We start from the raw sequence: 27,638 nt of genomic DNA, 5'->3' as shown, positions 1-27,638 counted from the left end.
CAGGCAGTCCTAAGAGAAGAGTCACTGTCCCAGCCTGGCTGGGGCTCTGGGTGTCCAGGGGAGATGACCATGGATCGTGACCTTGGCTGGGGCATGGGTGGGATATGGGTGTGAGTGTGTGTGTTGGAGGGTGATTTCTTGGGGGCTGCTCCAGGCTAGCAGTGGGCTCCTCCCTGACCAGGATGGATCTATTTTCTGGGGCGTCTCAAACCAGTCCGGGACTTGTCAGGGCCACAGAGGACGGGAGGCCAAGTGCTGGAGTTAGGAAGCTGAGATCCTCTTTCCCTCCAGCAAACGAGTGAACTCTGAGAAACTCCATTTGCTCAGCTGCAAAATGGGCAGGAAAAAAGCTGCCCCCTGCTGGTCCCCCTGGGGCATTGCTGGCCAAAGGATAGTGGTTTAATTGGAAGAGTTTTGGGTTTCTTGATCGCTATGAGCCTGAGCATGTCTTTTCACTTTGTTGAGCCTCAGTTTTCTCATCTGTGAAATGGAACAACTACTTTGCAGGACTGCTGTGTCGATGATGATGCCACACATCATCGTGTGCTGGATAAATGTTGCTACCTGGAGCGTGAAAGATGACGGAGGGCTTCGAGCTCCTCGTCTGGGAGTGGAAAGAGAAGTGCAATGAGTCCTCCCTCCTCACCGCCCAGGTCTGCAGGCACAGTGACACCCCGGAACCTGGGACTTGGAAGGGAACCAAAAATTAGCCCCAGAGGGACCGAGGCCCAGGCAGAGGGAGCCCAGTGACCAGAGAGAGGGACTGGAGGGAGGGTCTAGGCCATGGGTGTGGAACCCAGCCTCCCAGGCACCACTGAGAGCTGAGGGTAGACCCGTGACGCAGTAACCGAAGTGTCCCTCCTACTGCTAAGTAGCTCGGCCCCTCTCGAATGGTGCCCCATCCCCAGCCTCCCATCAGTGCCTTCGCTTGCCCCTGAGTCTTTCCAGAAGAGAATTTCTCAGGACCAGCTGGACGTCCCCTTTAGGGTGCCAGCGCCTGCCCTAGCTGGCCATCCGAGGCCACTTCCTGCACAGGAAGTGATGTCACAGCGAGGGAAGGTCTGCAGAGGGTATGGGAAAGGGGCCGTGCAAGGGGCCTCCTTTGTCAGGAGTAACTCAACCTCCCCCAAGCGCGCCAGCCCCCATTTGTCATCAGTAACGGCCATTGTAACCACCGCTGAGGGGGGCCCCAGCCTGAACCCCACAGCCGCCAGGAGCCAGGGCCAGATGGAAGAAGGGCTTTGTGTCCAGGGAGGGGTCCTTCCATGCAGGGTTTGTGTGTTTTTAAAACATAATAATAAATGGGCCCCTCTCCCCCCACTCCCCCCACCCCCCATGGAGCACATCAGCCTCGAAGTGAATGGAAGAGATTTTCCATGCAGTGGGAGGTCAAGTCTGGCGAGAATTAGCCGGTGTCCAGGGGCTAGAGAAAGACTGTGATTGCTGATGATAAATGTGCCCAGCGTGGGGCGTCTTTCCCTCCCTTGCCTCCTGCCTGCCCCCCCCCCCCCAGCCCTGTCCCTCAGTGTGGGCACCGCCTCATGCCAGCCAGCCCCAGAGACACCAGGCCCGCTCGGCTGCAGACGCCTGCCCCCTGGTGTCAAGCCTGGAGACCCAGGCCTGGTCTTGTCACCCACCTGGGACAAAAACCAGTGGGCAGGGGTGTCAAGGCCCCCCTACCCAACCACTGCAGCCTCATGCTGAGGTCTCTGCCCTGGGCAACAGGGCTGACCAGAGCGGACCTGGCTGAGAGGCATGGCAGTGCGTTTTCGTCCCAGGCATGGGAAGGACAGAGCTCAAGCCGTTCCCCACAGCCCTGCTGTGGCTGTGCTATCTCCCCTCCTCACCCCGAGTCAGGAACTGGGCACTGGTCCAGCTTGGCAGTCGCTGTGCTGTGTGATGCTGCATCAGTCACTTCCCCTCTCTGAGCTGGGGGAATGGAGGGTGCCAGGCCCCTCTGAGCATCTGCCCTCTGTGCTCCCAGCCTGCTGGGTCTCGGGCGGCTGCAGGCCGAGGAACCTGCCCACGTAGAGTCCCAGGGTCTCCCACACACAGCACAGCCAGAGATTTCCCGCCTGGTGCCTCCCCTCCTCTCGGCACCACCTGGCCCGCAGAACACACTCATGTCTGTTTTCTCAGCTGACCTTCGCAGCAGCACCTCAAAACTGGCAGGGCCGCACCTGTTGTCCCTGGTTTTACGGGCAGGGAAACGAAGGCCCTGAGAAGTAAAACAACCTGCCAAGGTCTCTGTCAGGGGGAGGGTGAGGATCTGAACGAGGCCTGCTGGCTCTCCGGCTTCCCCTGGCAGCCCGGACAGTCTCCCATGCAGCAACGTCTGGACACTATCGTTTTAGCCTCTTCCTCCTCTCCAGTAACTCTGGGAAATACGCTCTCCTTCCCTTTGTCCTTAAGCCGAGCTCTCCTCCAAGGCCCCTGGCTCCTGCTTACTCTACTGGCTTAGAAGCTGGCACCTCATAAACAAGCCTGGGGGCTCAACTTCCTCTGCCTCGGGGCCTCCCACCTGCCAGGTGGCAGCCTGGGCCTCCACGCTGGGCGGTACCTCGGCCCAGCCCCGGGACACAGGCCCGCTATCGGGTGGAGACTGGGCTCAACCTCCCCACTCTGTCCTGCCAGCTCCACTACCCTCCCAGGGGACAGGTGCCCTGTCCTGGCTCCCCATGGGGAGCACCGGTTGGGGGTGTGGTGTGCTCCCTGCCCTTCATGAGCAGCTGCCAGAAGCAGGGAGGTACCTGCCAGGCCCACCCTTTCCACCTGCCCTCCCCAGCTTTTCAGTGAGCAAACCTGAACGTGTCCATGAGGAGGCCAGGTTGGTGGTGAGGGGATGCAAAACCGTGTCTCGTGAATATTCAAAAGAAAGACGAGAAGGCCAAGCGGGGCAGGCCACAGCCTCCAGAGGCTGGGAAGCTGTCACGGGGAGGAGGGAGCACACTGTCCTGTGTCTCCTCAGGTTAAAATTGTAGCCACGGCTGCAACTTCAGACAGCACAGTCCAGCTGGGAGTAAGGAAGACTTCACTGCTAGGTGTGTCCCGAGGCGAGCGGAGCTGAGAGAGGCAGTGGGGAGCTCCGTGCTGGGGGCATGCGAGTCAGGGCTGGAGTAGGAGCTGATGGGCAGTGTTGTACCGGTTGGCCCTTGAAGCACGACCTCTGTGCCTGTGCATCTGCTGCCAAGGGACTAGCTGACAAGAGACCTCGCATAAGTAGGTGTGGGTGAATTAGAGGCGAGGGTTTGCCCGGTGCCCACGAGAGGTCCCACCCAGAGGCACTGGTGGTCGTTTTGAACTGAAGCCGAGGGCAGGTGAGCTGGCGCATGGAGAGAGCCCCGTCACCCCCCATGCCGTGTCTGAGGACCACAGGATGCACTGTTTTTTTAATATTTTATTTATTTTTTTTAGAGAGGGAAGGGAGGGGGAGAGAGAGAGAGAGAGACATCAATGTGCGGTTGCTGGGGGTCATGGCTTGCAACCCAGGCATGTACCCTGACTGGGAATCGAACCTGCGACACTTTGGTTCGCAGCCTGCGCTCAATCCACTGAGCTACACCAGCCAGGGCTGGACGTGCTGGGTTTTGATCCAGGAATAAAAATGGCGAGAAAGGTGGCCCCTCTTGAAACAAATGAACTTCCTGAAGACAGAATTTACACATTGGGGTGTTGTCATCCATCAACACAGATTCCCCACAAGGAATCTCCAAATCTCTAAGTGTTAGAAGCGGAGCAGGGCTTGAGAGATGGACTCAACCAGCTCCCTGATGCCACAGACGGGCTCCCCGGGGCCTGAGAGGAAGGCCCCGCCGCCACGCCAGTCCGCAGCCGGGCGCAAACCCACGGCTCCTGGCTTCGGTGGCAGTTCCTTCCCCGCGCATGAACGGTCTGCGGCTCCGGCTCCCGCGACTTCATCTGGGGCTCGCCGGGCCATTCGTGTTTGCAGCTTTAAAGGCAGGCTGCAGTGTTGCAACCACAGATCCCCGTGAGTTCTGGTTAGCAGGAAAATCACACCTTTACGTGGGACATTTTCCACCGTGGGAAACTCCGACGTGGCCTGGCAAAGGCAGGGTCCCCTCCCAGCGATGCTCTGCTCAGCGGTTTCCTCCCTCTGGAAAGAAGGGGCAGTGGGGAGCGCTGCAGTGAGGCCATGGAGCTGGGTGCCCGGGAGCCTGGCCTCCTCCCACTGACTGGCGACCCCAGGCCAGCCCCTTGGCGGGCTGCATCTTCTGTGAAACGGACAGGTAATAATCGCCACTGTGTGGGCCGTGGGGAGTGAATCAGCTGCAGCGTCTGAAGCACCGGCACACGGTGGCCGTGAGTGCCCGTGCCCGGTCCAGGAGTGAGGTGCAAATGCCGGACGCCCCACGTTCGCTCCGTCCTTGGCCCGCTCCGTCCTTGCGTTGTGGTTCTGCCCAGTTACTTACACCCTCTGGGGCTCAGTTTTCTCATCTGTACTGTGAGGGTAAAATAATAGCTAGTGGATAGGGCTGTGGTTCCAGCGGTCCGCAGAGGCACCCCAGGGTGCCACAGCAGACTCACAGGGGCGCCGCAAGGCATTTTTAATCTTCCAGGAAACACAGCAGCACTGGACAGCTGCCAGCCACTGCGACAACTTCTAGCTCAAGACAGCTCGTAACTTCAGCATTACGTCACACTCCTTTCCTTTCGCGGGCTTCGTGTCTTTGCCAAGCTGGGGCCTGGGCCTTCGGAAGCACCCTGAGACTAACAGTGCAGGTGGCAGTGTCCACTCTGATTCCAAGATTTGGGGACTTACACAGCGCCCAACAGGTGTACACACCCCATTAGTCATGGTGGCTGCTTGGGGATGGAATGCAAATGTGTTTTTTTCTCTAGATTTATGTGCATTATTTTTTCAAATGGCTGCTAAGGTGTTAGAATACACACACAAACACTCTTTGGATTTAACTACTTAATAAACAGGACCACTAGGAATTTATTATGGCCTTGCAGTAAAAATACCAAGAAAAATTACTGGATAAAAACTACCAAGATGCTAAAGACCAAAAAGGTTTGGGAACCTCTGCCTAGGGTTGTTATGGGGTCAGTGAGTTTACGTGAAATGCTTTCTGAAAGCATCTGGCGGAGTTAGCACCCAGGAACCTGAGACTCCGTCTTTCTGCTCCCTCCAAGCTGGCTCCCGCGGGGCTGGCGCAGGTAGCCCTCATCCAGGACACCTGTGGAGCCGCCCCCAGCTGCTCGGGCAGGAGCCAGGCCAAGGAGGAGGGGACATGTCCGGCGGTTAGGGCAGGGGCCCAGCTCCGCTGCTGCCCAAGCCCTGGCAGTGGCTTCCAGTCCCCTTTTATTTATCTACACTCACCGAGCAACTACTGTGTGCTGGCCAGCCTGTCGTCTGCCAGCAGTCCCTCTGGGGAGGAATCTCAGGTCAGCCCCTCGTTCTTCCCCTTGTCTGCTGGCAGCGTTGGCCTCTAGGACGCCTAGGAAGGGGGTGGGGATGCTGGCAAGCGGGCAACAGCTACGTCGAGAGCCACCGGCGCTGCGGTGATGGAGAGGCGCTGATGAGGACGCTCAGGCACATCCTGCCAAGGCCAGAGATGCGTCTGTGCCAGGGCCCGGAGGAGGGGTGCGGCGGAGGGCGGGGCCTGCTGCACTAATGGATGTCTAATGTTTACTTTCCTCGGTCGAGTCTGTGCCTGCTTTATAAACACGCCGCATTAGGGTTATAAAACAAAGTCATAAATACAGCCCGCAGTGCCTTGGAGAGCCAGGGAGCCACTGCCGGGGGGCTGGGGCCCACGTGGTTAGCAGGTAGGGTGAGCACACAGCTGTACCCAGGGGCTGCCATTCACCTTCCGGCATGGTCACCGGCCCTCAGAGGGAGGCCCAGTCCCGCCACTTCACAGAGGAGAGGCCAGCGAGGCCTGCTCCAGACCCCGGGTGTCTGAGTCTGAAGCCTGAGACTGGGCCTGAGACTGAGGCGGGGTGCTGGTGGGGGCGGGGGACATGGGGCCTGGCAGGCTCTCTGCTGCCCGTGCCCCCTCAGCTCCAGTGTTCTCTCCCTAGGGCTGCCTGGCCTGGGGGAGAGGCCACCGTGACCAGCTCTCGGGCCACAGGGAGACCAGTGTCCACCTCCCTGGGCACCGTGTCATCTCAGTACCAACTGCCCAAGCTCCCAGGCACCCAGGCTACCAGTTTCCCCACAGAGAGGGCATCCCCCTTCCTAGCAAAGGGCAGCGACTATCAGGGAGCCTGGCCCGGCTTCAGGAAGCCCCGGTGCTCTCCCGGGTCTGCTGCCCTGTCGGCGGCTGGCCTCCCGTCACTCACTGGCCTCATTGGGATGGCCAGTTTCCTCAGCCTTGACACAGGAAGGATGGTTTTAGCCTCGCTGGACCTTCAGTGAGAGAGCCTGCATCGTTAGAGAGTCCTGGCCAGTGTCGGGGTGCATTAGGATTCTCGGGGGACACCCACAGTATGTGGAGCTACTCCAGTGAAGTGTGGAGTCCTGGGCAATGTCCCAAACGCTGAAGTCTGTTTCTTGGGTTCAAACCTTGGTTCTGCCTCTTGCTAGCTGTGTGCTCGTGGGCAAGTCACTTACCCTCTCTGGCCTGAGTTTCCCCATCAGTAAACTGGGGGCTAATGTGAAACACCTCACCAAGTCGTCACAAGAATTAGGTACATTTTTCAGTATTGTAAGCAAAGCACCTGATGTGAGGTGAGCATACGTTGCCATTTTAATACAGTAACTTGTACCTACTATGTGCTCGGCCCCTCCTAGGCACTCAAGCATGTTTATCTCATATGATCCTGCCCTCTTCTGAGACGAAGGAACTAGGCTGGAGTTAAGGGGCCGTCCCTGGGTCACAGGGAACACAGTGGATGGAGCTGTAGTCACACCCCTTCTTACTGGCTTTTCCTTCTCTCCCCTAAGGGTTGATCTCTCTCTATGTCTCTGTCTCTGTCTCTGTCTCTCTCTCTTTCTCTCTCACACACACACACACGCACACACGCAGCCCAGAGCCTGGAGCCGGTGACAACCCATGCATTTTCAGAGCTCCTGAAGCACCCCCAGTGTTAGCAGGAGCTGCTGGTGCACAGAGAGACAACAGGGCTTGGGCGTGTCAGGCATGTGGGGTTCATTCTGCTCTGGAGGACAAGGGCGTGATCCCGGGGACTTCATGGGCCTCCAGGCCCCCAGCCGCACTGGAGGTGCAGGAGGGATGAGACAGGGACGGGCCTTAGCCGGCGGGTGAGGGCGGGGCAGATGCGGGCACCCCTGCAGCTTAATTTGTTGCTTCCTCTGGAGCAGTTAGCAGAGGAGGACAAGCTCCCTACCGCAAGTCCCCTACCGCTTGATCGTTTGGCGCTTGGCATTGGAAAGTCAATTTTCCTAAGTGGATCGTGAACCAATAGCCTGGCCCGGCCTGGTTCCCCCCTCCCAGCACTGGGGGGGCTGGCTGCGCTCCCTTCCTGTTTGTCTCACCTCCCGAGGTGCTGTTCTTTCCAGGGAGGTGGGCAGCCAGGGTTTCCTCTCGCCCTTTCAGGGAGGAGACTGACAGCCTCATTGTGTTCCCAGCCTCTGGATTTTCCTCGTCCTTAGGGCGGAGGGTGTGCATCTGGCCGAGGTGGGAAAGGCTAGGGGGTGGATCAGAGCCTCAGACCAGAGGAGGGAGGCTCGGGGTGGAGGCTGCTGGGAAGGTTGTCTGCTCCTTGCTGCCACCTGCCTGGGGCTTCCTGAGGGAGGAGGTGGCCCGCCACCATGCCGTGCCAGGGGGCTCTGCACCGGGGAGCTCAGGCCTGGTTCTGCCGCCACCCCACCCCCACCCCATGCCCCTGCGGATCTTGGCCCTTCTCCCCACTTCCATCAGCCTGCTTGGCTGGGACTGCAGAGTGGCTGAGGCTCCGGGCAGCCTCCAACGAACTATGGCATCGCCACGGGAAACCGGGGAGGGAGGCCGGCTAGTGCTAGTGCAGGGGACGTTGGGGAGGGCCGGAGGGCCTCAGGGGGTCCTTGCCTTGAGGGGTCACCTCCCCTCCCCAGGCCACCCGGACTTCTCCATCTGTAAAGAAGTATCACACACAACATCACAGAGCTGGGGCTGGCTCCACAGCAGAGCCATCCTGCAGGGCAGGGTGGGGAAACTGAGGCCCAGGAGAGCCAGACCTTGCCTGGGTCACAGAGAGCATCTCTAGCAGGTCTCTTCCAGCGGCCCCCTCTCTGTGCCATGGGCCCCTGAGGGATCAGCGGGTGACCTGGGCCACCACGGCTTGTGGCCTCACAGAACCCTAACCCTCCCTCCCTCCACAGGCACTGATTCGGGCAGCGAGGTGCTCCCTGACTCCTACCAGTCGGCACCGGCCGAGCCGCTGCCCCACTTCCTCCAGGAGCCACAAGATGCCTACATCGTGAAGAACAAGCCTGTGGAGCTGAGCTGCCGCGCCTTCCCTGCCACACAGATCTATTTCAAGTGCAACGGCGAGTGGGTCAGCCAGAATGACCACGTCATGCAGGAAGGCCGGGACGAGGCCACTGGTGAGTCACCCCACTCTCCCGGCCACCCAGGACACCCAGACCCAGGGGTGCCAGGGACGCTGGGTCCTGGGCTTTGCTCCACCTAGACCCTGTGAGACTTGATGCAGCCCCCTGGGCCTCAGTTTCCCCTCTGTGGTGCCGCCTGGACCAGCATTTCCCCAGGGGCTAGTGCATGTCGCAGCCTGACCTCGGGCTCTCCAGTGAAACAGCGCCCAGTCCCTTGCCGAGCTGAGTGCTTGTCCCCTCTCCCAGTTTCCTTCCATCACTCTTCCCCCCGGGGGGCAAGTCCAGGCGGGGACCCGGTTCTCCACCAGCACCCCAGCACAGGCTGTGTGCGCAGTTGAATGGAGAGGGGCCGGCCCTGCCCGGATGCCCCGGCCTCGCAGTGCCCAGCCGGGGCGCCAGGCCATTGCTGGTCTATAGGTCTTCTCTGTTTGGGGGAGGGGTGCTGTTCCCACTCACGGTGATGATGCAATGTTCCCTTCATAGAAATGGATTGTTTCAGTTCTAAAAAGGTTAATAATACTAAGTAAATAATCATGGAGGTGGCCCTAGGACAGAACCCAAATCTGAGGGACAGAGGGGAGTGTCCGAAGCGTTAGACCCCTCCTTCTGAGGGGTGGGAAGCAGGAGGCAGGGCCCTGGCTCCTCACACCTCCCCAAGCCTGGCCTGCCCCGGGCCAAGTTCGGGGGAGACCTGTCTGTCCCCAGGCCCAGCTGTGCTATAGGAATCCTTATGGGGTACAAAGGCTTTCCCAGGGCTCAGGACGGGGCGGGCCCACCTGCTGCTGGCCGCCGGTGTCTGGCAGCCCCGCCACCCACGGGCTCCAGGAGGCCCCCCGCCCCACTGCCTACCTTGGCTTCCGTGTCTGCCCTCTCTCCCTTCACCCTTCCTTTCTCCTGCGTCTCCAGCTCCCTCGTTTTTCCTTCTGTCCCCTGCCTCCGCTTCCTGTCCTTGTCTCCCACCGTGTCTCTCTCCTTGTGCTCACTCCCCATCTCTCTCTCCCCCGACCCCCGCTCGCCTCTCTTCCGTTCCCTTTCTCTCTCTCAGCCTCACACCCTGTGTCTCCTGACATTCTCTCTTACTCTCCCTCCTTCTTCTTCCCTTCCCCAACTTCTGTTTTTCTATGAAAAGCTCACACATTTCAGAACCACCCAGGCTTAACACTATACCCCATGCTGTACTTAATACCACTGAACTAAAAATGGTTAAAATGCTAAGTTTTATATCATGTATATTTTACCAAACTTTTAAAGGAACTTTTAAAAATAGACTTGGAGTCGAATTCTCACCCAAAATCTAAAAATAAAAAAGGAATTTTTAAAAGAAAAAAAAACATACCCCAGCTGCCCCCACTCTGTGGCTGTGTGACTCTGGGGAAGTCACTCAACCTCTCTGAGCTCATTCCTTTCTTCGTAAACAGGGGTGTTGCTAGAAGGTCCTGCTGAGGATGGAGCACGGTGGTGCCTGCACAGTGCTGAGCACAGTGCCAGGACCCCTGAATGCCCGTTTCCCCCATCTTCTCTCTGGGTTTTGCTTGTCCTTTTTCTTTAAAAACCTGACCTCACTTCTCTGTCTTCCTGAGCCCCTCTGGCCTGTATCAGAGGTCAGCTGTGGGGGTCCAGGCAGAGCAAGGGGACAGTGTGCTCTGCCGGAGACCCTCATCGCCCCTGTGATCATCAATAATAGTCACAGTGTGGCTCTTAAATCCCCACTACCAGCCGCACAAGCCCTGTCAGCCCCAGAAACTGGGGCACCGTCATCCCCATTTGCTACAGAGGATGGACGGTGGTCCTATGGGCAACTTCCGTGGCAGTGGTGTGGCTGGTTCTGACCGAGCTCCCCAGCCCTGGCCTTCGCTAGCACCCTCTGAGGCTCTGAACGTGCAGAGGATGGCAGCTGGGGGCCAGGACAGGCAGGACCAGTGGCAGCTCGTGCCAGGCTGGGGCAGGCAGCCCAGGTCCGTGTCCTGGCCCAGGGGCACCACCTGCTGCGCTGCCGTCGTGCTGGGGAGGACACCTGGTGCTGGGGCCCCAGTCTGAGGGGCCGAGGGCCCCGTCATCCCCAGGATGATGGTGCTCATCTCTCCAGCTGGTGGGTGTTGCTGAGACCTTCTGGGTGGATGGTCCCCTTGAGGGGAACCACTGTGCCAGGCTCACCACCTGGCCAAAAAGGGCCAGGACCACTGTGAGTGGACATAACACACCCCTACCCCGAAGCCGCTTCTTCCCTCAGTGCTCCCCAACAACAAACCCTAGCCCCTTGCCATTTATGTCCTTGGACATCAGGAGGGCCTCCCAGGGTGTGCCCGCCCCCATGATGCAGGAGAGTGAAGTCAAGGGCTTTATTGGAGAGGTCCAGAGAGATGTCACTTGTTTGGGGCCAGGGCTCTAACCTGGCAGGACATCAAGAGAGCTGATCTCCACTCTGCCTGCAACTTGCCGTGGCACTTTGGGCCTGCCACCTGCCCTGTGTGACTCTCAGTTTCTCCACATGTGAAGGGAAGGGGCTGGGTGGGATGCACATGCTCTCACAAGCTGATTTGTGTCTGGCCTGAGCTGTGTGCAGGGACAGAGTGAGGGCCGTGGCGCCTTTAGAGTTCACCCTGAGTGTTTTACTCTAAGGAGGGAATGGAGGCTCAGAGAGGCTAAATAACTTAGGGAAGATCACACAGCTGGGGAGAGAGAGGGAGGCCAGGATTCTGACTTGTCCACATGTCCAGCTTTATACTCAACCACCGTGCCGTAGCACTGCACGGGCACAGTCGACAGTCCTGCCCTCCAGGTGCTGATCAGAGCCCATGTGCAGCCATGACAGGGTGAACTGGGACATGGCATGGCAAGGAGGAGCAGCTTTAGGAATTCTGAGGCGGGGAGTCAGAGAGGGCTTCCCGGAGGAGGAGGCTTCACAGTTCTCCCACAAGCTTTGGGGCAGAACTTCAGATGAGCACCCTAGTTCAGGAAAGCTCGCTTTTTCCTGAATATGGAAGGCTTTGTCAAGGGGGAGTCGGCAGAAGAGTGAGTGATTCCCTCTGTGGGCAAGTGGATGCGTCTAGCCAGGGAGGCCTCTGGGTCCTGGCAGGGAACCAGTGAGAGGTCAGGGCGCTCCCAGGAGGAAGGCCTTCCCCTCAGCTCCAGCTCCACAGGCTCCCGAGCCATGATCAGGGAGAGGCTGCGTGCGCTCTTCGGATGGGCGTCGAGACTCTCTTCCAGACCTGCAGTGAGCAGGCAGAGCCCCTGCTCGCTCCCCTGTGGGAGACAGGCAGTCAGCACCTGAGTGCACCAGCCATCAGTCCCATTCCTGACAGTGGCCGGTGGGCCGGGCAGCAGTGGTGACTGCACAGAACAATGGCCCATGTAGGGCAGGGGCACCAGAGCAGGGGCGGAGCATTGGGGGCCCAGGGTCAGGCGGCTTCCCTCCAGAAGAGAGGCCCAGCCCAAAGCTGCCTGGGAGTTCACTGGACACAGAGGACAGAAGAGAACTCCAGGCGAGGTACTGGGTGTGCAAAGAGCCCGTGGCTAGAGGGGCCAGGGTAGCATGAGGGACCGGAAGATGAGGTTGTAGTGAGCCGGGCGGAGGGTCTGGGTCTTCATGCTGAGAGGACCGGGGACATAACCAGGGGAATGACATGGCATTTGTGTGCTCTGGAGAGCACTCACTGGCTGCAGGGTGGAAAGTGCATTGGATGGAGAAAGATGGCTGGTTCAAGCCATTGCAGTTTCTAGTGGTGTCTAGGGTCAGGGTGGAGGCAGAGGAGATGAGAGAAATAGGTGGAGATGAGAGGCCTGGGCAGCAGAGCCGGAAGACCCCGGGGGTAGGAAGGAGAGAGGTGTGGTGGTGCCCTGTCCTACGTCGAGTGTCCTGGGCCTGCCCCAGCGGTATCTCTCTCTTCCTGCAGGCCTGCCGGTGCGGGAGGTGCAGATCGAGGTGTCTCGGCAGCAGGTGGAGGAACTGTTCGGGCTGGAGGATTACTGGTGCCAGTGTGTGGCCTGGAGCTCTGCGGGCACCACCAGGAGTCGCCGGGCCTATGTCCGCATCGCATGTAGGTCACACTGACAGCCCCCCTCCATTCCCCAGACCCTGTCCCCTTCCCTGTGGATCTAGGAGAGGGGACCCCACATCTGTGGGGGGATCTGGCTGAAGACGCCCACCACAGAGACACCAGGGCCCATGGACGCCAGCTCAGTGAGGGCTCCTAGACCCAGAACCTGGGCCACCTCTGGCCCACAGATCTGTAAAGGCCCGTTTTCACCTACATCTATTTAAGGAAGCTGCCAGCTTCCTCACCATCCCAGACCACCTGTCCACTGGACATGAATCCCCATAGTCAGGGAGGGAGCCCTGTTCCTGCAACTTCAGTTGGTAAGGCCCCACCTTGGAGAGGCTGATACTCCCCAGGTAAAGGTCAGGTGTGTCCCCGTGAACGTTCCCTGGGTGTGCACTGCCGCCTTGTGGCTAGAGTGGGGCACTTCAGTCTCTAGCTCTGCCTGGCCTCCCTGAGTGTGCCTTGCCCTCTCCCTTTCCCCAGACCTGCGCAAGAACTTTGACCAGGAGCCTCTGAGCAAGGAAGTACCCCATGACCACGAGGTTCTCCTGCAATGCCGCCCACCAGAGGGGGTGCCTGTGGCTGAGGTGAGAGTGGGGACACGGGGAACCCTGGGCATGGCAGGGTTCCAGCGGGCATAGTATTTACCACCAGCCATGAGGCCTCGGGCCCCCAGAGCACTCCCCGTTTCACAGAGGAAGGAGCTACGGCCTCTGCAGAACACAGCACGCACAGACCCCAGCCGCACCCTCTGCGGACACACCCCATGGGACGGAGTAGAGCTGGGGCGGGAACCCCTGGGGCTCCTTGGGTAGGCCGCAGGCTCCTTCCAAGGAAGTGGCCATACAACCCATCTGCCCCTGCCCCACCCAGCACCCAAGACCCAGCTTCTGGGCAGCAAAGGGCCTCATGTGCATGTTCTGAGTGTGTGCTTACCCCACAAGCTGGCCACCCCTTCCCCTTACCATGTGGCATTTGCATCCCTGTGCAGTGCCCACCTGTCCCTTCTCGCCACCCTTGCTGTGTTCCCACTTCTTGCGCTGATGATCTGGGACTTAGAGCAGGGTGTGGGGACAGCTCTGCTCGGCCGCCGGGGACGGCAGCAGAACACGGGGCCCTGCGTTTCCAGCTTGGGATCTGCCCACCTGACCCCAGAACTCTGCTCTGACCACGTAGCCACCCCCAGGTCGTGCCCCTGTCTGCACAGTGGGCTCAGACAGACACGCTGTGAGACAGACACGCTGTGAGACAGACCCCTCACCGGGCTCCCACGTGTGCGGGGCCTTCGGCATGCAGGCCTTCACAGCAGCCCTGCACGGCGGATGTCATCCTCCCGCGTTAAGGCTGGGAAAGCAGCGTTGGGAGGGGCGCAGTGGCCACCCAGGTGGCCCAGACAGTGTGTGCCGGAGCTGACATTTGAACCCAGGGACTGTGTTCTTGATCTCTTCCGGGCCTCTCACTGCAGCCGAGGGAGTTGGTGTGAAGACTCCCGAAAGCACGTGCTCCTAGCCAGCACTTATTTTATATTCCCGCGGGCCAGGTCCTCTGCTCCGCACTTGCCACGCTAACTCACTTGATGCTCGCAACAGCCCTACGGGATAGGCGTCATTGAATTCCTTCTTAGATCTGATGAAGTTGAGACCGAGCGTGGGTCCCTTCCCAAGGCCGCCGGCTGGCAGGTGGCCGTCTTACCCACCGTGTTCTGTGGTGAGCAGTGCAGCACCAGCCCCTCTGTGTCACCACTGGGGGTGACGTGGGTGAACTGGCTGTCCTGCTTATGGTCAGGCCTCCCCACCTGTCCTGAGAGGGCCCACTTCCCAGGACGCAGGGGAGCGGGCGCTGGGCCCTCATGCCCCCCGCCCTGTTCCTGCAGGTGGAATGGCTCAAGAATGAGGACGTCATCGACCCCACCCAGGACACCAACTTCCTGCTCACCATCGACCACAACCTCATCATCCGCCAGGCCCGCCTGTCGGACACGGCCAACTACACCTGCGTGGCCAGGAACATGGTGGCCACGCGCCGCAGCACCACCGCCACCGTCATCGTCTACGGTACGGGCCAGAGCGCGGGTCGGGCACGGCTGAGGGAGGGAGGAGCGCCCAGGCCAGATAGCCACCAGACCCCCCACTCCCCCCTGGGGAATGGGTGGGGAGGATGAAGCCCAGAGAGGAGAGGCGCCTCCACCGAGGTTGCACAGCAAACTAGTGGTCACGTCAGGCGCCGCTGAGCCCCTAGCCAGGGGTCTTTGTCCTCCTCAGACCCTGCGCCTGTCTGTCCCTGAAGAAGAAGGCCCAGCTCTCTTGGGGTCAGAACCGGGGTAGGCCCAGTCGGCACCCCCATACCCACGCCTGTCATCCTGGCAGAGTTAGTGTCTGCTGGCCAGGCCTGCAGGCTGCTCCTTGCTGCCCCCTCAGGTGGGAAGTGGCGGAGCCACAGCCAGGATGCCTTGAGTGTTGTGGAAAGACCCCTGCAGTGGGTCCCAGTCCCAGGTCCCCCATCACGCACAGGGTGAAACTGGGTGTTGTCCCTCTCTGGACTTGTATTTGCCGATGTACAGTGGGGCGGAGAATAGATGATGCCCTCGTGGGTCCCCTCAGTGCAGCCAGGTCTGCCTGCTGGCATCTGCGTCCCCAGCCCTGCAGGCCGGAAGGGTCTAAGGAGGAAGGGCCAGCCCCAACAGAAGACTCGCCAGGGGTGGAGGGATGGGGTTCGGGTGTCCACGGGGTCGCAGAGCCTGGCCATCAGGGTGACACCAGCTGCCTCTGCAGTGAATGGTGGGTGGTCCAACTGGGAAGAGTGGTCGCCCTGCTCCAACCGCTGTGGCCGTGGCTGGCAGAAGCGCACACGGACCTGCACCAACCCCACCCCACTCAACGGAGGAGCCTTCTGTGAGGGCCAGGCCACCCAGAAGACTTCCTGCACCACCGTGTGCCCAGGTAAGGCCCCTGGCCAGGGCCATGCCTCGCTCCAGCCCTGCCTTCTGTGCTGTGGTGCTTGCCCGTGAGGACAGCCGTTCACTCCCTGTCGTGGGGACTGCTGGTGCTCGGCCCAGGGCCCATGGCTGGCTGAAAAGGCTGGAGCAGGCACTGCGACCTCTGGCCACCTGCTCTTCCCGGGGCGGCTGGGGAGATGGAGGCAGAGGCTCTGAGCGGGGGTCGGAGTGGTGGTCCTGCCCTCGACCCTCAGCGCACAGTGGCTGCTGGCCCTGATGCTCTGTCCTTTTGTCTTTGTCGGACTCCTCTCCCTCCATGCATCTGTCCGTGCCTGTCTGGCTGTGGGCCCTCCGTGGTTACGTGTCTGTGTGAGCGGTGGGGTGTCTCCAGGCTGGGTTTGCGGTCTTGCGTGTGCGCTCACACGGTGAGCTGTGTCTGTGTGAGTGACGTTGCGCATCAACGTGGCTTCCTTGTGGCCCCCCAGCCCCCCCGGGTGCCTGGCCGAGCCTGGGCCTGGGGCTGCGTGGGAGTGGCACAGGTTTCCCTCTGCAGCCTGTACAGTGCGCGGTTGTGTTCTATGCATGTAAGTGTGCATGTGTGTGCATGTCTGTGGGTATATGTGTGCTCCCACGTGCCTGTGCTATGCCCCTGCAGTGGACGGAGCGTGGACAGAGTGGAGCAAGTGGTCGGCCTGCGGCACCGAGTGCGCCCACTGGCGCAGCCGGGAGTGCGTGGCGCCCCCGCCCCAGAACGGAGGCCGGGACTGCAGCGGGGCTCTGCTGGACTCCCAGAACTGCACTGGGGGGCTGTGCCTGCAACGTGAGTCCCTGGGTGCTGGGTGAGGGACCCCCGGGCTCGGCCCAGGCCCCAGGGCCCAGTCTGCCAAGGAGCAGCCCCTCGGGGCCTCTGCCCACCCTCCCCCTCCATTGTCTCATCCGTGCCGGTCTCTGTCACCTTCTCTGCCACCTTTGCCTGCCACCTGTGTCATTGTCTTTCCCTTTATTTCCCTCGACAGATAAGAAAACTCTAAGTGACCCCAAAAGCCACCGTAAGTCCCATTTCATGGCCATCCTCTCTCCTTTCTCCCTGCCTGTTTTTTCCAGGAGGCGGGGGGGGCAGGGCGGGGGGTTCGAGGCTCCTCTCCACCAGCCCCCCCGGGGTTCCCAGGACCCGACGCCGTGGGAGTCACGGCCTCCGTTACATGCAGACAGGCAGACCTTCGCTGACAGAGAGGCCCTAGGGCATCACCCTCACCCTCCCGTTACAGGAAAAGAAACTGAGTCTCAGAGAGAAGGGACCTACCCAGGGATCCAGCCCAGGTTTGAACTGAAATGTCATGTTGGTCAAACCTGGAGCTCTAAGCCCCACGCCCTTGGCCTTACCTCTCTGGGACAGGGCAGGGGGCAGGCCCACACCTGTCTGTCTCACTGACCGCCCTGCATGGTTCCCCCGGAAGCTGGGCCAAAGCTTCCCAAGTTCCTGGGGCTCGGCCTCTAGCCCCCAGAGGCTGTGCTACACTAATACTAGAGCAATAAAGCCACTCAGGGAGATGGTCCTGTGGTAATTAAACCACAATTTCCAAGTAATTGTGGAGTCATAAAATCAGCAGTGAGCCCCTCAGCCCAGCTCGCTGCGGGACCAAGCTGTTGACTAATTAGAGAAGGTAAATCTTCAGGCCAGTGGCCCCAGTGGTTAGCAAGGACATCAGGAGCAGAGCCCAGCCCAGGGAGCTAGACGCCCCAGAGAGGTGCAAATGCAGCCCTGGGGTTGCTGGGGCCAGCGCGGGGCCAGAGGCTGAGGAAGTGGGCAGCTGTCCTGCCTGCCTCGTTAAAGGCTCAGGCCTGCCCTGGGGGGTGGGGCTGGAAGGGGTCCAGGCAGGGAAGGCAGGCCCCCCTCCCTGAGGGCTGGGGAGGGAGAGCGCACACAGGTGCCGGCTGTGCCCGGCATGCTAGCCACTAGCCATGTGTGGCTACTTAAACTTACATTTGCCTTAATTGAAGTTAAATACATTTTAAAATTCAGTTCCTAAGTCTCACTGGCCACAGTTCAGTTGTCTGATGGCCACCTGTGGCTGGAGGCGGTCATGTGGGGGCAGCATAGACACAGCTTGTTCCCGTCATGGCAGGAAGTCCTATTGGGCAGCCTCACTGGCCCCTGAGTCCTGGCCGCTTCCCACCTAGTGATTGATTTCTAGATGTGCAGCAGCCCAGCAGCCTGCCTGGGGGAGGGGCCTACAGCAAAGGGCTGCCGCCCTGAGCGCCTTCCTCCCCCTCCCTCCTGCTCCCCTCCCCTTCACCCATCGTCCTGCACTCTCCTCTCCTGCCTCTCCACCTCCACCTCCACCTTCCACCCCTCAGGACAGAACGAGAGATGGGGGCGGGGTTCAGGGCCACCACTTGCGAACACTGCTAGGCAGGCAAGGCTCTCTGGTCCTCCGCACATCGCCACAGGCTGCGAGTGAGACCGGTTTTGAGACCGGTTTTGACCCCGGCTCTGACAGGACAGGCTGCGGCCCCAGTGACCGAACCATAGACCTGACCCCTCCTCAGTAGTGGGCTATGGTTTACTCTCCGGAGGGACCGAGAGTCACTTTGCCTCTCCTTGCCACACTTAGAGGGGAGCAGGGCAGAGGTTTTGCAACCATCTTAGCTGTAGATACTGGTGCTTAGAGAGGTCCAAGCCTCGCCCGAGGTCGCCGCCTGTCGTGGCAGGGGTCAGACTAGCACCAGGCCCTGCTTCTCCCCAGGGACCCTGGGCCTCCCCGGCTCCCCCAGGGCCTGGGTCTCTGCCCCTGCCCCTCACTCAGCCCTCCTGTCCCTGCAGCCCTGGAGTCCTCGGGGGACGTGGCATTGTACGCCGGCATCGTGGTGTCTGTCCTCGTGGTGGTGGCCGTCATCATGGTGGTGGGGGTGGTGGTGTACCGCCGCAAGTGCCGCGATGCGGACGCCGACATCACCGACTCGTCCGCCGCCCTGACTGGAGGCTTCCACCCGGTGAACTTCAAGACTGCAAGGCCCAGTAAGAACCTGGGACACCTGGGGTGGCAGGTGGGGACAGGGCACCAGTGGGGCGTGGCAGAGAGACCAGCCAGACCAGGGTGGGGGCTCTTGACTCCCGCCTCGGGTTTTTCCGAGTTAGTCCTTGAGATAGCTCTGTGGGTTGGTGCGGATTAGAGAGATGCAGGCAAGGAAGGGTGGTGAGTCCCCGAAGACGTTTGCAGCTGGGTGTTTGGCGGGGAGTGTGGGGGGTTTGCAGCAGCGGGGACCCTGGCGGGAGCAGAACACGGGGCCAGGCCGGTGAGGTGCACCCGGGCCTGACCGCAGCCGCCACCCCTCAGACCAGCCACAGCTCCTGCACCCCTCCATGCCCCCGGACCTCACAGCCAGCGCCGGCATCTACCGGGGGCCGGTGTACGCCCTGCAGGACTCGGCTGACAAGATCCCCATGACCAACTCGCCCCTGCTGGACCCCTTGCCCAACCTCAAGATCAAGGTTTACAGCTCCAGCACCACCGGTTCCGGGTCAGGCCTGCCAGACGGGGCTGACCTGCTGGGGGTGCTGCCGCCTGGCACATACCCTGGTGATTTCTCCCGGGACACACACTTCCTGCACCTGCGCAGTGCCAGCCTCGGCTCCCAGCAGCTCCTGGGCCTGCCCCGCGACCCAGGGAGCAGTGTCAGCGGCACCTTCGGCTGCCTGGGCGGGAGGCTCAGCGTCCCTGGCACAGGTGGGTCCCTCTCTGCTTGCCTGTCAGCCCAGCCTCGGCACGTCCTCTGGGCAGCCCCAGCAGACGATAGGACGTCCCTGGTCCCATTTCAGGGAGAGTGAGGCCCAGGGAAAGATGTGACTATGAAATAGAAGGTCTGGGCTTGAGGCCTGCCTCTGCCTCTGTCTCACTGCTGGCGGGCGACCTTGGCCCAGCCACTCTCCACACCTCAGTGTCTTCATCTAATTGCTGGGGGAGAATGCCCCCTGGGGTTCAGCTAACCCACAGAGCTGTCTAGGTTTTGGCATCAGAAAGGGCAGGGGTGCCCATCTCACGTTTTGAGCCCATAGTTAGCCGTCACCCAACGCCATGCCCGAGGCTGGAGCCACACCGAGACCTGCCGCCTCCAGGCCTGCGTCCCGTCTCTACGCCCCACCCCAGGGCCAGAGGCACTGTGTCACCGACAGGCCCTCTGCGGTCAGTGGCCTGGCCTCCGCTTGCCCTCAGTCCCCAGACCTTCTCTCCCCGCCCCTGCTGGTGGCCACCTGGAGCTCAAGCGATGTCTTTCTCTCCCTGCCCCAAGCCAGAGGCCAACCCCCATCCCCTGTTCAGAGTTCCTGATTTCCCTTCAACCCCTCCCTGCTGGCCTCCTTCTCCTCCTAGGGGTCAGCCTGCTGGTGCCCAATGGAGCCATCCCCCAGGGCAAGTTCTACGAAATGTATCTCCTTATCAACAAGGCAGAAAGCACCCTGTGAGTAGAGGGGCCCCGGCCTGGGTTCACCCTGCTCTTCCTCCCTCCCTGCTGCCTGCCTGCCTGCCCTGGGCTCAGACCCTCCCCCTCTCCCTCTCCAACCTGACCCTGAGGCCTGCGTTAGTCCTTCGAGGAAAACTCGGATAGATCTCCTATGTCCACTCAAAAACTTGCTGAACCAGCACAACAAATCATGTCTGAGGGGGGACCCAGAAACACCAGAACTTACTTATAAAAATTGTGTAGTTATGTGTTTAAACTTCAGTCACCTTCAAAACACTCTCCATTTGATGCAAAATACCTATTGAGACGTTTTTCCCGCCACTCAAAATGGTTTTTGAACTAGTCGTTTTGATGCCTTTTGTGCTTCTGCCATTTTGCCCCCCCACCCACATCAGCAAAATGTTTCCCTTTGAGGGCTTTTTTCATCCAGGGAAACAAAATAAAATCTCTCTGGGGGAGATCGGGTGAACAGGGAAATTGGGACATGGGGATTGTGCTATTTTGGAGCAAAAACTGCTGAACACAATGCAGTGTGGGCAGGTGCACTGGTAGATCACTTGTCATGAAATGGGCAAACACATTGACAGTTTCCAAAAAAAATTTCACTGGAGCAGAATGCAGCCTCTCACAACAATGCCAGCTGGTACAGATGGGTTCCTGAACACTCACCTAGCAGGCAAAGCCTGTGCTACAAGGGGCCCGCCCTCCAGAACGTAATTCCAAGGAGGGGTTTTGAGTCCCCCCTTGTAACTTGAAAGGCAGTTTACAGACTGGCCACAATAGGACAAAAGTCTAATCCCCTTACAATGTAAACAGGTTTTGGAGACCAATGAGAAAAACTGAACATCTCAGTGCAAACATGGGCAAATGACATGAACAAGTGATTTACACACACAGTGGCCAGTAGGTGTGACAAACTGTGTAACCTACCTTGTAGTCAAATAGTGACTCAGACAGCTGTGAGACACTGGGAGTTTGTTTTTTTTTTTTTTTTTGCTTTGTGAGTTTGTAAAGATTTTTTCAAACAATAATGCCTTCATACAGGCAAAAGCATGGAACCCAGCCCTCTGTGGCGTGCTGGTGGAAGTGTAGAGTGGTATAAGCTTTCCAGAGGACAGTTTTTGTGAGGTTTTAAAATATTTTATTTATTTATTTTTTAAGAGAGGAAGGGAGGGAGAGAAACATCGATCAGTTGGTTCCCTCTCGTGTGCCCCTAACCAGGGACCCGGCCCGCAATGCAGGCATGTGCCCTGATTGGGGATCGAACTGGCGGCCTTTTGGCTCAAAGGCCAGCGCTCAGCTCACTGGGCCAGGGCTCCATAGGACAGTTTAGCACCACCTTTCAAAAACATTTCAAGAGTGCAGAGTCTTTGAAAATGTGAGCAAAGACTTGGCTGTGAGGATGTCATAGTGCGATAGCAAAAATCTGGAAACAGTCTGAAGATCTACACCATTTCTCTGCCTCCCTTTAACCCCCAACCTCTGGGAGCCCCAGGGGTGGAGACCTGCCGCCGTCACCCCAGGAGCAGGGACGGAAGTGGGGGCCCCACACTCATCTAACTGAGCCCTGGCTGAGCTCTGCAGCCCTCCCCTCACTGCCTCCCGCCTTCCCCCAGCCCACTTTTGGAAGGGACCCAGACAGTATTGAGCCCCGCGGTGACCTGTGGGCCCACAGGCCTGCTGCTGTGCCGCCCCGTCATTCTCACGGTGCCCCACTGTGCCGAAGTCAGTGCCAGCAACTGGATCTTCCAGCTCAAGACGCAGGCCCACCAAGGCCACTGGGAGGTGAGGAGCCAAAGCTGGGGGGCTGGGCCCACTATCCGAACCTACCTCCTTTCCCCTTGGCCCACCCTGGATGGACCCCCTCCCGGGCCTTGACTGCGACCTGTCTGCCCCACCCCCATCCTCACTGTGCAGGAAGTGGTGACCCTGGACGAGGAGACCCTGGACACCCCTTGCTATTGCCAGCTGGAGGCCAGGTCCTGCCACACCCTGTTAGACCAGCTGGGCACCTATGTCTTCACGGGTGAGTCCTATTCCCACTCGGCAGTCAAGCGGCTCCAGCTGGCCATCTTCGCCCCAGCCCTCTGCACGTCCCTGGAGTACAGCCTCAGGGTCTACTGCCTGGAGGACACCCCTGTAGCACTGAAGGTAAGGCCAGGCCACAGGTACCCACACAGCCCTGGAACCCTGTTAGGCACATCACCCCCAGCCAGCCAGCTGCATGGTATCTTCTAGTATCCCCCTCCCCGGGACCATGGTACCTTCCAGGCAATCCTCCACTACCGTCAGCCTCACTCAGTCGTTCGTGCTTTCCTCAAACATTGAAATGGCATCAGTCTCGAGATACATAGATGAGTCAGGCACAAGTCCTGTCCTCGCCAGTCTCCAGGCTAGAGGTGGTCCCTATGGTGGTCTTCCTGAGGGCTGAGGGAGTGCCAGCCCAGAAGGGGCTTTCAGAGCCCAGGTTGCTGGGGAGAGGTTTTTGAGAAGGCTTCCCAGCAGAGCTAGCAGGCTCCAAAGGAGAAGGAGGTGTGCTGGATAGAGGATGAAGGGCATTCCGGGAGACGGAGCAGCTGATGCAAAATCACGTGTGTCTTTCCGTGCGACCAAAGCCTGCAGGGGTGTGTGAGGGAGAGAGATGGGGCTGGAGAGACAGAGCTCAGCGTCCCAACACTCTCTGGGCCACACCAAGGAATTTGGAACGTGTCCAGTGGGCAGGGCCATAGACCTGGAGGACACCTGTTTACAGGTGCTCCCTTCCAGCTCCTTTGCCCCCAGTCTCCTGTAACTTGTCTCAAGCTCCAAGTTGCCATCTGATGCAACAGGGGTGAGGAGGCCTCAAGGGAGAGTGGGTGTCTTCTGCTGGGACCACGCGGGCCTAATTCCCAGAGGGCCCGTAAGGGGCTGGAGACTCCCGGGAAACTGACTGCCCTCGTACTGGTCCACGGGGTAACGGTTTTGGTCAGAGGATAGAGTGGAGATTGAGAGGGAAGCTGCCACATTTTGGCATGCTGGCATTTTGTTTACACAGTTCTGGGCCGTCTGTCCATACATCAGTCTGTCGATCCACTCGTCCATCCATCCAACTTCCTGCTCACCTGTCCATGTACTCGTTCAGTCCGCAGCCCCTCATACGCCCAGCCCGCACACACCCACTGGTTCAGCACTCCTTCCATCGGGCCTTCACTTCATATCTGTCTCTCGTTTCTCTGTTCGTCTCTGTTTATCTATCCATCCATCTGTCCATTCATTCATCAGTCCAACTGTCCGCCCATTTACACACATCCATCCCAGTATTCATCCATTTACCTATCCGTGTTTTTTCTGTCTGTTCATCCACATATCCACATAAGCCTTCTAAGATGAGTACTTACCAAATGCCCAGCCCTGTGCTCAGGTGGGTCTCTGCCTGAAATGTTACAGCCTGGTTCCCTCTGCCCAAACCTGTCTCAGCTCACAAGCTTACAGTAGGCAAAGGCCCACTGGCCAAGTATGATGGGCTCCCCCTTCCTGTTGCCCCTGCCCGACCCACAGGAGGTGCTGGAGCTGGAGCGGACCCTGGGCGGCTACCTTGTGGAGGAGCCCAAACCCCTGCTCTTCAAGAACAGTTACCACAACCTGCGCCTCTCCCTGCACGACATCCCCCATGCTCACTGGAGGAGCAAGCTGCTGGCCAAGTACCAGGTGAGGGCTGGGCCGAGGGAGGGGGAGGGCTGGCACTGGGGTTGGGGCACACTTGGGGATCTGCCCCGGGAAGACCAATTTCCCCTCCCAGGCTCCTTCCTCAGCCCTGCAGCCTCGCCCCTCCATCTCCAACTCCCTCCCACACACTGGCCATGCCCCCTCCCCAGTCGTCCTGAGGCACATCCCACATTCAGGACCGCGACAGCCACACTCGCACTCCCTCCCCCATGCACAGATGTCTGTCCACATCATCTTCAAGCACCTCTAAGAGCACTTACGCCTGGCAGACTGTCCAAACGTATCTACGATGGTCACATTCCTCCACCCACCCGTCTGTGACACCAGAGTCCCTTGGCTTCCCAGCCCCAGGCACGCACACATGCACACACACTCACACATTCAGGCTTGTGCCTTCTTCCTGCCCTTTCTCAACTGAAGGGTCCGTGACCAGCTCTTCCTCTGCCCATCCAGATGGAGAGGCCTGAACTGCTCCGTCGAGAGGTCCCAGCCCCCTCCCCCAACATCGGGCCCTTTACCTATCTCTGTCTCCATTCCCTGAGCACGGGGCAGGCTGGCCTTGTCTCCTTGACCCTGGCTCCCCTCCTTCCCCAGGAGATCCCCTTCTATCACATTTGGAGTGGCAGCCAGAAGGCCCTTCACTGCACCTTCACCCTGGAGAGACACAGCCTGGCCGCCACCGAGTTCACCTGTAAGATCTGCGTGCGGCAGGTGGAAGGGGAAGGCCAGATATTCCAGCTGCACACCACACTGGCAGAGGTGAGGGCTGGGGGGGCAGCCTGCGGACCCGCAGCTCACCCTACACACATCGCAGTGGAAATGCTGTCTCCCACGGCCCCCAAGTCTGAGCTGGGGCTCGGCCACGTTTTGCTAACAGCTGCCATTTGTAGAGTGCCGACTCCGTGTATGACGTGTTCTGTGCCCAATGACATAGGTTATCTCACTGGATCTTCACAGTCAGCAGGGAGACGTCCAGTGAGCCCACCTGGGAGGTGGAGAAGTAGGTTTCAGGGAGGGCAGGTACTGTCGACCCCGTGCCCGGCCATTGCTTGGCCCCAGCCTGCCGCTGTCCACCACTATGAATCTGGATTGAGGTCCACAGAACCCAGGCCACTCAGGGGACAGTGCTGGACCCTCCCGGTTGTGTAGGGCCAAGAGCACTAGATGCACGTCTAGCCCCAGCTGTGCCACCCACTTGGCATGTGATCGTGGGCAAGTCACTCCCATTCTAGACTTCATTTCCCACGTGTGTGGACTGGCTCGGCTCCTCAGGGCACATAATCTTGAGGCTGCATCACCATTTGCCTGGGGCAGTCCATCAGCCTGGTGTACCCCCTGAGGGCTGGGGGTCAGGCTCATAGCCCTGGCCCTCAGGATCTGACCCCAGAGGGGAAAGCCTTGGACTAAGCAGCTGGAGCCTCTCCAGGGGAGGGAGGGGCTGAATGGAGGCTCCATTAGCTCATAGTTTCGACGCAGGAAGGCTACAGGGAGAGATGCCCAGCACCGTGCATGTGAGAACCCCTGCCCCTCTCACCCTTGACCCCTGCCCTTCCAGACACCTGCTGGCTCCCTGGACGCCCTCTGCTCTGCCCCCAGCAGCACACTCACCACCCAGCTGGGACCCTATGCCTTCAAGATCCCACTGTCTATCCGCCAGAAGATATGCAACAGCCTGGACGCCCCCAACTCGAGGGGCAATGACTGGCGCCTCTTGGCAAAGAAGCTCTCCATGGACCGGTGAGTGCTGGGACACGGGCCTGGCCCGCCCACGCCGCAGCCCACTTCCGCTCCCCTCCAGTGCGCTGAGTCTGAGACGCCCGTTCCCCGAGAAGCGTGTGTTTATAGTCCTGGCCTGCGACCGTCGGGCAAAGCTAGGCACCAGCTAGGTGTGCACACCATCAGTACCCTGGTGCCCAGGATAGAGCAGGTGCCCTGGAAATGCAGGTTGATGTGTCAGAAACTTCCCAGAGTACTTAAAATGCTAGATAAATACAATGGTAATAATAATCATTATTAATGATGTTATGCTTATTGAGACTCCATTTAACAAAACTGCATGGAGCAGATGCCACTTTTAAGACATCTTTTTAGAGCGCTGACCAGTGTGGCTCAGTTGGTTGGGCACCCTCCTGCAAAGTGAAAGCTCACTAGTTTGATTCCCGGTCTGGGCACATACCTGCGTTGTGGGTTCAATCCCCCGGTCCCCCTGGCCGAGGTGCATATGAGAGGCAGCTGATCTCAATGCTTCCTTCTCACATCGATCTTTCTCCCTCCCTTCCCCTCTCTCTAAGAATAAATAAATAAACACATCTTTTTTCTAAAAAAAAAAAGACACCTTACTAGAAGTGGGTGGGATCCATGAAGCTGTCTAAGGCATTCTTCCTGCTCTCAGGGAGTCTCAGGAATGAGAGCGGGTAGGACATGAAGGCAGGGGGAGCAAAGAATGGAGTTCCAGGTTTCAACAGTGTCCCCTGGGGCCGGTGTCTTTCAGTGATGATAATAAGATGATGAATGACAGTGAGCTAGACAGTTTCTCTTTTAAAGCTGAAGAGACTGAGGCTCAGAGAGATGCGGTAACTTACCCAAGGCCACACAGCCTGCAAGCAGAGGGCCTGAGACTCAGACCCAGGACGGTGGGACCCTGGAGTCCACAGCCTTCCCACCTCGCGGTGCTCTCCGCACGCCCAGGCTTCTGGGAAGTGTTGAGCTTTTGGGCAGCCTGGTGTCCTTCCCTCTGCCAGGTACCTGAACTACTTCGCCACCAAAGCAAGCCCCACAGGTGTGATCCTGGACCTCTGGGAAGCTCTGCAGCAGGATGACGGGGACCTCAACAGCCTGGCCAGTGCCTTGGAGGAGATGGGCAAGAGTGAGATGCTGGTGGCCATGGCCACTGATGGGGACTGCTGAGCTGCCCCGGACCGCGGGCTCACAGGGACTGGCAGGAGGCGGTTACGGGGAGTCCAGGCAGCTCCCCATGCCCAGCCTCCACGGCCCCCCAGCTCACAGCCAGAGTCACCCCTCCTGCTCCTCCCTCGCCCACCCCCGGACCACAACCAGCCTTAGGAATTCCGTGTACTCTGGTGTCAGGAGGACCCAGTGTTCATCCCCACCCCTGCTGTCTCTTCTGGCCTCAGACCTTTGTTGCAGAAACCAGAGCGGGGCCGAGGCCTCCGGAAGCAGTGAGGGGAGCAAGGGGCAGCCCCCCTCCACCTCCACCTCCACCCTCCACACACAGCCCCGGGACCGCTGGGTTAACTTTGTTTCAGTCTTGTCCTTAATTTCCTTCCTCAGCTGTTGGCTTCTCCCTCCTCCCTAAGCCCTCTGTCTTCACACCGTTTTCCTCTTTGAAGAGTCGAGTACAGTTCAGACTGCTTTCTCCTGTCCAAAAGCTAAAGGAAAGAAAGCAAGCTTCACACCGCTAGTGAGGCTCGAAGAAGAAGAAAAACACCAAAACCACAAGGGAAAAGAAAAACCCAGTTTCTTAGGAAACGCAAATGATTTATTATCCAGATATTTGGATAAGTCTTTTTAAGAAAAAAAGGAAGAAAATGAAAAATAACACAAAAAATATAGAAAACTCTTTTCTTGAGTGTGGATGAATGTGGGTGCACTCACGGTTCTGGCCAGGAGCGTGTGCGTGTGTGCACGTGTGCATGTGCGTGTGAGACTAGGGAGAGAGGGAGACTGAACAGGGACACTTTGCTGCTAATGATTATTCCATCCATCTCAGACTGAATTCTTACAAGTCCTCAGTTTCCCCAGTTGTACAGGCTCAGGTGGGGATTTAGCCATGGTACATGATTCCCTCTAAAATCTTAAGGAGACGCTGAATTCATAAAGCCAAGGAGCCCTGAGCGCTGGAGTGAGCAGGGCTCTCCCTCCCTTCCAGGCTGCTCTGGGCCTGGGAGGGACACTAGGGCCGCCCGGGCCAGCCGTGCTCCAGGGAGACTGTTCCCAGCACCATGGTCTGGCGGCT

The 27,638-nt window shown here is 59.2% G+C and overlaps 1 protein-coding gene across 2 annotated transcripts in view; it reads left to right on the top strand.

Moving 5' to 3' along the window:
• The window catches only part of UNC5B (unc-5 netrin receptor B), an 83,442-nt gene extending 56,212 nt beyond the window's left edge, over window positions 1-27,230 (top strand). Inside the window, exons 2-17 of one of the 2 annotated variants that reach the window (XM_028512807.2) lie at window positions 8,291-8,515; window positions 12,415-12,558; window positions 13,045-13,148; window positions 14,435-14,615; window positions 15,333-15,500; window positions 16,152-16,316; window positions 16,513-16,545; window positions 18,321-18,515; window positions 18,835-19,224; window positions 19,867-19,954; window positions 21,574-21,742; window positions 21,875-22,108; window positions 23,495-23,644; window positions 24,257-24,421; window positions 25,218-25,399; window positions 26,404-27,230. In XM_028512807.2, the coding sequence (XP_028368608.1) occupies window positions 8,291-8,515; window positions 12,415-12,558; window positions 13,045-13,148; window positions 14,435-14,615; window positions 15,333-15,500; window positions 16,152-16,316; window positions 16,513-16,545; window positions 18,321-18,515; window positions 18,835-19,224; window positions 19,867-19,954; window positions 21,574-21,742; window positions 21,875-22,108; window positions 23,495-23,644; window positions 24,257-24,421; window positions 25,218-25,399; window positions 26,404-26,569 (2,759 nt within the window). In that variant the 3' untranslated portion in view covers window positions 26,570-27,230. The remainder of the gene's footprint in view (window positions 1-8,290; window positions 8,516-12,414; window positions 12,559-13,044; window positions 13,149-14,434; window positions 14,616-15,332; window positions 15,501-16,151; window positions 16,317-16,512; window positions 16,546-18,320; window positions 18,516-18,834; window positions 19,225-19,866; window positions 19,955-21,573; window positions 21,743-21,874; window positions 22,109-23,494; window positions 23,645-24,256; window positions 24,422-25,217; window positions 25,400-26,403) is intronic. The other variant, XM_028512808.2, reaches the window with a different exon arrangement.
• Window positions 27,231-27,638: the final 408 nt, after the last annotated feature.

Source organism: Phyllostomus discolor, chromosome 5 (genome assembly GCF_004126475.2).
Source record: "Phyllostomus discolor isolate MPI-MPIP mPhyDis1 chromosome 5, mPhyDis1.pri.v3, whole genome shotgun sequence".
In the NCBI taxonomy this organism is placed as follows: Eukaryota; Metazoa; Chordata; class Mammalia; order Chiroptera; family Phyllostomidae; genus Phyllostomus; species Phyllostomus discolor.
The sequence above is the reverse complement of the archived record's forward strand: the minus strand, read 5'-3'. Positions and strand labels throughout refer to the sequence as shown.